The 7,757-nt window shown below is 31.5% G+C and overlaps 1 protein-coding gene across 1 annotated transcript in view; it reads left to right on the top strand.

Annotated features, from left to right (window-relative positions):
* Nucleotides 1-481: 481 nt before the first annotated feature.
* LOAG_17973 (CBR-GON-2 protein) overlaps nt 482-7,757 on the top strand; it is a gene marked incomplete at its 5' end in the record, with an annotated part of 19,178 nt that continues 11,902 nt past the window's right edge. The window contains 19 exons of the mRNA XM_020450642.1: nt 482-604; nt 1,440-1,544; nt 1,773-1,858; nt 1,970-2,126; nt 2,304-2,394; nt 2,766-2,910; nt 3,124-3,206; nt 3,410-3,549; nt 3,679-3,788; nt 3,975-4,127; nt 4,464-4,553; nt 4,909-5,032; nt 5,368-5,532; nt 5,845-5,988; nt 6,274-6,459; nt 6,694-6,858; nt 7,033-7,111; nt 7,232-7,371; nt 7,611-7,708. Of these exons, the coding sequence (XP_020305655.1) occupies nt 482-604; nt 1,440-1,544; nt 1,773-1,858; nt 1,970-2,126; nt 2,304-2,394; nt 2,766-2,910; nt 3,124-3,206; nt 3,410-3,549; nt 3,679-3,788; nt 3,975-4,127; nt 4,464-4,553; nt 4,909-5,032; nt 5,368-5,532; nt 5,845-5,988; nt 6,274-6,459; nt 6,694-6,858; nt 7,033-7,111; nt 7,232-7,371; nt 7,611-7,708 (2,384 nt within the window). The remainder of the gene's footprint in view (nt 605-1,439; nt 1,545-1,772; nt 1,859-1,969; nt 2,127-2,303; nt 2,395-2,765; nt 2,911-3,123; nt 3,207-3,409; nt 3,550-3,678; nt 3,789-3,974; nt 4,128-4,463; nt 4,554-4,908; nt 5,033-5,367; nt 5,533-5,844; nt 5,989-6,273; nt 6,460-6,693; nt 6,859-7,032; nt 7,112-7,231; nt 7,372-7,610; nt 7,709-7,757) is intronic.

Raw genomic sequence — 7,757 nt, 5'->3', positions numbered from 1 at the left:
TTAAAATTGTTTTTTCATAGGCAAACTTGTCCCAAAATTTTTAATGGTCATTTATTTTCCGAACGGAATTTCAATAAATAATACATTTGAAAGGAAAATTTTTAATAAATAATATTATTATACCTTAAAAAGAAAAAAAAAGAAAGAAAGGGAGCAGGTAATACAAACATTCTGAAATATTCAAAATATAATAAATATTTTCGATATTTATTAATTGTGCAATAGTTCTTTGCTTTATCTTAAGAGAATTCATTATTGAATAGGCAAATTTTAAGTGCTAAGAACTGTTTTCATTTTTTGATATAACTATTTAAATGTTGTTGAAAAGTTCTTGGCAAACTTTCATTGAAATCTTAATTAAGAAATAAAATTAGATTGATAATTAATGTTTTGTTTTTTACATATATACATATATATATATATATATTCTCAATTTTTAGAACCATCTCATAATGACAACAAATTGAAGCCAATCGTAAAAATGAAAAAGGAATCCGCAAATGACGCACGTCATTTTCACTGTAATGATTGGCGTGAAATGCTGGCTGTGGTTAATGCATCTAACAAGAAATCTATTAGCAATTATACAACGCAAACAGATAAGGTAGAAATTATTGATTATCGCTTTGCTAGTTTACATGAAAAAATAAGAATTGAACAATGATAAGCTATAATGAAATGTGATATTTGAAGGTATGTTACGGAAAAAGACGTAAAATTGTAATAATATTGAGAAATAATCTGGACGACCATTTGAGAAATGTTTATATTTGAATTTCTTAACATTTACCGATTATTTTATTAATTGCATTTACGGCTTTAAAGTAAGTTTCGTGGAATTATCGTGAAAACACGAAATATTTTTATAATATAGAAAGAGTTAAAAAAAATCAAAGTATTTCTATATTGTAGAAATATTTCGAAATAGCTAAATAGATCAATAATAAAGGAAATTTTTACCCAAAAATTGTTTATAACTAAATATTTCACTATAAATAGGGATATGAAAAACATCTAATTTTGCCTCGATTAATAAAATATTTATTTGTGAGTAACTTTTATATAAGTATTTTCTTTATTATTGGTCTATTTAGTTATTTGAAAATATTTCTACAATTTAAGAAATGCTTTGGTTTTCTTATAATTTGTATATTACAAAAATATTTCGTGTTTACAGGACAGGGATTAATTAAAATAATTTTATGGAATAAATACTTTAACAAAGAAATTATTGATGCATGAGAAGTAGCAAGATTTCAAGCATGTTAATATGTAAAGCATGTTGTTTCTTCATATAAATTTTAGTAAAATGAGTATATGTGGAAGAAAGGAAGTGCGAAACGGTGGTTCAGATATGTGATATCGTACTGGAACTTTAACATAAGATTGATTTTTGAAGCTGATCAATTAGATTAATCTTCTTCAGGAAAAAATTTTAGGATTCATCACCGAAATGTTTTACGTCAGCACCACTAGATGTATGCGCAACGCCAACTTCATTAACAAGTACAATACATATGAGAACAAGGGCTACTAGTTCAACTGTGAGCTTTATTGTCATTCTTTGTGGTTGGACTTTTTGGTTGAAATTTAAAATTATTGATATACTGATTATGTCAAGAATTTTGGTTGAGACGGTACAACAAAAAATTTTAATTACTTGGAAAGTAGTTTCCTTTTTTACTTTCTTATTATTTTTATAGTAAAAAATTTCAATCAATTAGAAAAGATTTTTTTTTCGCTTGTTATTATCCCTTTTTTTTCATTTGCAGTCACTGTTGCAAAATAATTGGGTAGAACAAACGTTCAAAAAACGTGAATGCATCCAGTTTATACCGAGTAATCGATATCCTGACAAGTAAGTTGCTTTGTTTGGTAGTATTTTAGGAAGCCCGAGTAACTTTTTTAATATTATAGATCATGTAATATGAAACGTATACGTGATTTCCTGTATGACGTGTTTATGCAGATGTGGTTGTGGAAAGTTGAAACGAAATCACATTTCAAGTCGACAGTGCTCAACATGGACCATTCCTTCAACTGAAAGGATTCAAAATGTGGCACGAAGCGACGAAGAAGTAGAGCAGGAGATGACTGGTTGCGAAAGTGAGGTTGGATTATCAGTAGTAAGTATACGAAATATTTACTAGTGTCTATTGCACCATCGATTTAGTCCATGTTATCTATTTTGAAACAGATTTTGTCAAATAATATTTTTAGAATTAAAATGATCTTTATCTTCCTATTTTATTTTCTATTTTCTTTTTCATTTTCTCGAAAAATTCTCTTTTTTTCTTTCCTAGAAGCAACCTGCTAAGGGTAGTGAGAGGTGGACGATAAGGAAGCATACAGCTTTATTCCCAACCGATGCTTATGGAACAATTGAATTTCAAGGTTAGTAGGTGATTGATTGTTTATGGATGCATTGTTATTGTGGTGAAATATATTTTTTGGGACCTCTGCTGGAGTCCGACAGTCGAGATAGAAATCGGGTCTCATCCACCCTTTCAATTAGCAGTTCGTTATGTTGACAGTTTTTATTAATAAAATTAGGATTCCCTCCATAACAATTTATAAAGAGCTAATAAGTTGATAGAATTACTCTATGAATAACATTGTGTAGTTTTTTGCGATAAGCAAAAATGATGTCATTGCAGTCATTTCAGTATTTGACTTCAAGCGACGGGATATACTGAATTATGAGAATGATCTTCATCAAATCTTTTTCATTTTTAAGCCATGTGAATTTTACCCCAGTATTACAGGTGCACCTCACCCGTATAAGGCGCAATATTTGAGGTTGACAGTCGAATCAAATCCGGCTGATATTATGGTTTTATTCGAATCTGTCTGGAACGTTCCAGCTCCGAAATTAATTATTACAGTTCATGGAGGCATGACCGATTTTGAGTGGGATTTATAGCAGTTTAAATTGTTTTTGTTTTGAAATTGGTATTTAGTATTATGTATTTTTTTCATTAATGAGATAACTTTTCGTACTTATAGCAACGAGAACATATAGTAATATTAACTGTAGAGGTGAAATGAGGTATGTAACGATAGGCTGAACAGTGTTTTCGAAATATGTGAAAATTCGGATTAGTTTTCGGTTCCAGTTTTCAGCTTACAACCAAAATTAGCACGAGTATTCCGTAAAGGTTTGTTAAAAGCAGCGAAAACCACCGGTGCATGGATTATTACTGCAGGTGAATGATTTTTGAATATTCCACTTTTATGAAATGTTTGAAACGTTGATATCTGAAATTCACTTACCTTGGTTTGAAATCTGTTATAAATGATTTTTTAGTCTCTTTAGAATTGTGTAGAGTTTTAGATCTTGGAAACTATTGGTTTCAGGTAATGGATTTTAATGAATTAATTCAGTTTTTCAATAATGAAAGTAGTTTAGGCATCAACGCTGGTGTAGTTCGTCAAGTTGCAGCAGCAGTGGATGGTTCGGGTAGTGTTTCACGGGATCGTTCCAAAATAGTCACCATTGGTATTGCTCCATGGGGTTTATTAAAGAAGAGAGACAACCTTCTGGGACAAGTAGGTTTTGGGTTTAAATTTGGGCCTAATTCTTTGAATTCTTATTTTCAAATTCTTATCTGTTGGATTAACAGGTATGCATTTCATGTTATGTATATCTCAGATTATTCAGAAATGATTCCATTTCAGGATGCAATTGTTTCATATCACCCGCATTCCTTCTCTCCTAAAGGGAGATTTGCTGTACTGAACAACAGACATTCTTATTTTCTACTTGTTGATAATGGTACTGTAGGCCGGTATGTTTCCAACAAATTTATTCAGTTCATTCTTAACATACAATTCCATTCCAAGACGAGACAAAGATGTAGGCAGCAACTTTCTGCATGATCTTCAGATGATACCAAAGTTAACTGAGTTATCGATTGTCCTAATAATATCAGTAATGATTAAGATAACTCACAGAATGTTTTTGTGTTATTTAGTTATGGGGCTGATGTGATACTGAGGAAAAGACTAGAATCATATATTTCTGAAAAACGAACACTTGGTAACGGAACACGGAGCGTTCCGGTTGTTTGCGTTGTCCTGGAAGGTGGAACTTGTACAATTAAAGCAGTTTACGATTGTGTCTGCATGTAAGCTCATTCCATTTAATTAGTCTGTCCAATTTCTATTAATTCCATATCAAGATAGTTTTTATTTCCAGCATATTGTTAATTAAACGGAAAGATCGTTCCAGTGTTAATTCATTTAAATTGTGCAAAATGTCAATTCAATTTTGTATAGTTTTAAGCTTTATCAATTAGATTGCTTATATCATGAGATTTTTTCAATGCTTAATTTCCATCTCTTTACATCTTACAGTTACTGTTCTATCAGAAAGCTGCGATCCTGAATATTCAAGCAGTTCAAATGCTCTTACAGGTGATAAAATTATGAGATAAAAAGTTTAAATGATCTCATATTTATAGGTCACCACGAGTTCCTGTTGTTGTCTGTGATGGGAGTGGTCGAGCAGCTGATTTATTAGCATTTGCACATCAATACGTACAAGAAGATGGGTAAGCTTTCAGTCTTTTCAAATTTCTAAATTGAGGCACTAACTTTATATAATCATTTGTAGATTTCATGTCCGTTAATATCAACATTTTGAACATTCATACTATCTGTTGCATGATGTGGACATCCTGAAAAACTTCCTTGATATTAGGTGCAAAACCATCTTGTATGATTCATTTACCAATTTGTGACTTGGATAATTCGAATGCACCTAACGCTAGCCAAGCTAACAACGCGAAGTTTCATTTGGATTTTGTTGAAGTTTCTTAGAATATGTTCCTTTCCTATCAAGCTGTTACCACTCTTTGAATTTGTATACGTTCGGTTTCATTTTTCTTTCTAATATTTTCATTTCAGGCAATTACCCGAAGGTGTCAAGCCTCAGTTGTTCAGTTTAGTCCAATATGTATTTGGTTATGATGTTATTGCAGCTGAAAAGCTACTAGAACAGTTGATGTTATGTGTTCGTCAAAGACATTTGGTATTTTTTATTTGTCTATAAAATGATTTCAAAATTTAAATTTTGATCATGAACGAAAAAATTTTTTCCGACTGGCTTAAGGGATGTGGCCAAGTAGTGTCTTTGATATTTCTAGTACAAATAAAAAAGGTTTTCAGGTAACTCTAGTATCTAACTCTCATTTACTTCTATTTCCTAAGCATGTATAGCTTAAAGAAATTCAAAGAAGTGGAACTAACATAGAATTTTTTGTTGCTGATGGAAGAGGTAAATATTAGAGTGAATACTGCGAAGTCTTTTTTTTTCTTTTTTTGTACAAATTTTAAACCAGTATTTTAGAAAATTTTATATTACAGATAACGGTTTTTCGTTTGGGTGAGGACCAAAAACAAGATGTCGATCATGCAATATTGACGGCTTTACTGAAGGAGCAGAATTTGTCTGCACCAGATCAACTTGCTTTAGCATTGGCTTGGAACCGTGTTGATATAGCACGATCAGATATATTTGTACTGGGACAAGTTAGTACTTGATTTGTTGAATATTTCCAGTGAGCAGTAGAATTTAAATTGACATGAGCTTCATATTTTCTTAAATCAGCAATTTTTTTCCATGTAATTTGTGTGGTGAAAAATGAAAAATAATATGTTATGAAGTGTTGAATGGCTTATTTCCCTTTTCATTATGATTCATAAAATGTTCTGTGATACTGAAAAATTTCATTAGTGATCTAATGGAGATTATGTTAGTGACGATATAATATTTACAGTAATTCCAAACAGTTAAGTCGTTATAATGAAAGCCGAAATGAGGAATATTGAGATAATTTGTAGGATTGGCCAAAGGCAGCCCTTCATAATGCGATGATGGAAGCTTTAATAAATGATCGGGTTGATTTTGTTCGTTTATTGCTTGAAAATGGCGTCAGTATGGGTAACTTTTTGACTATTGGACGGTTGGAAGAGTTGTACAATACGGTAAGTGGAAATTTTTAATGCAAAAACAGCTGGTATTTTTTGTTGAATTATATTTTACCCAACATGAATTGATTTGTTCAAATCAGTTATAGGTAAGTTCAAAAACCAATTTTCTCTTTATCTTTTTACTTCATTCACCTAATTTCATGAAACTCAACGTAGATTATTAAACTTAGGACGGAACTAATATATTTGTTTTTCATGAAATTCTATATGCAGTGGACCAAATTATTATCATTACTAAATGCTCTTCAGTAGCACTGAATTTTTAGGACATAATTTTAGGATAAAGGACCGCCTAATACGCTGTTCTACGTGGTGCGAGATGTTGTTAAAATTCGTGACGGATATCGTTATCGGCTACCTCACATTGGTCTTGCAATTGAAAAACTTATGGGCTACGCTTACAAATCATCCTATACAACTGAGCCTTTCCGTTCCAAATATGTTATTTATAGAAATAAATTGAAGGTTTGTAGTTGTTATTTTTCGGAATGCAAAGTTAATAATGACAGTCCGAAATCCAGATTCTCGATGTTGAACTTTCGGTAATATAACTGTTGGTGTTCCTGGACGTTTTTTATTATCAATTTTCTCATTTGTTTAATTTTCAAGATAGCCAATTAAAAGTCATCTTTTATTGTCACTAAATTAGCGCTTTATAAGGTTTATATAAGCAACCATCTTTCTCTTTTTTTTTTTCAGAAACTTCGGAAACAGAACCAGGATAGTGTTAGGGATTCTTTAGCATCTGACGGTTATATTACATCATTACCAAATCCTGATAATCTTGCCACGGATGCTGTTTTGGCTGCATGTTCTGGAAATCGTGCATTAAGCCATCATATATTATGGCGCTCAAGACGGGATGTATGTCTATAGAATATATAATGCCGAATTTTTAAAGGAATTTTTCTTTTGTTAAATGTCATCCTCTAATTGCTTCTGCTTCGTTGTGTTGTTATATGTTTCGGTAGGAACATAAAGGGCATGGTGATGAAATGACTAAATCATTTGTGTGTAATCACGAATTTAAATTTCCAGAATCCTGCAAGTAATTTTGGAATAATAGCACCACCGAAACCAGCTACAACACAGGAAACGGCTATTGATATTGAAAATGGTTAGAATAAGTTATACTGTAGTAGAAATTTCGTTGTGTCTGCTTTCCTTACCACTTGTAATGTTTGATAATTTCAGTTGATGGATCGTAACAAAATTATTTGTTACTTTACATTTTCAGAATCCTTATGCTCAGATATGGAAAGGGGTTTGGATGATTTCAAATATCCGTTCAACGAACTTCTTGTTTGGGCTGTTTTAACTAAACGACAAGAGATGGCATTATGTATGTGGCAACATGGTGAAGAAGCTATGGCAAAGGTTGTTTCATTTATTGCGAGTTGAGTGTAATAAAAGTAAACTCAAGGATTTGATTTCATTCGGAAAGGATTTTCATTTAATTCCCAACCATTAATTTTTCCTTAAGAACTGTTTTGAGAATTCTTTTCATCTTAGTTTCAGTTTACTGTTTCTCTCGAGTCAGACAATGGTAGTAATTATGTAAAATATGAGTAAAGTGATAAATGTACCGGTAGTGAATTTTCTGTGATATTTTACAGGCTTTGGTAGCTTGCCGACTGTATAAGAGTTTAGCAAAAGAAGCTGCAGAAGATTATTTAGAAGTTGAAATTTGTGAAGAATTAAAGAATCATGCGGAGTGAGTTTTATCTCGATCATTTTCTTATTAAATTTGCTATTTTATATTT

The sequence above is a fragment of the Loa loa genome (genome assembly GCF_000183805.2).
Source record: "Loa loa unplaced genomic scaffold supercont3.164, whole genome shotgun sequence".
Lineage (NCBI taxonomy): Eukaryota > Metazoa > Nematoda > Chromadorea > Rhabditida > Onchocercidae > Loa > Loa loa.
This window is presented reverse-complemented; position numbering and strand designations above follow the sequence as displayed.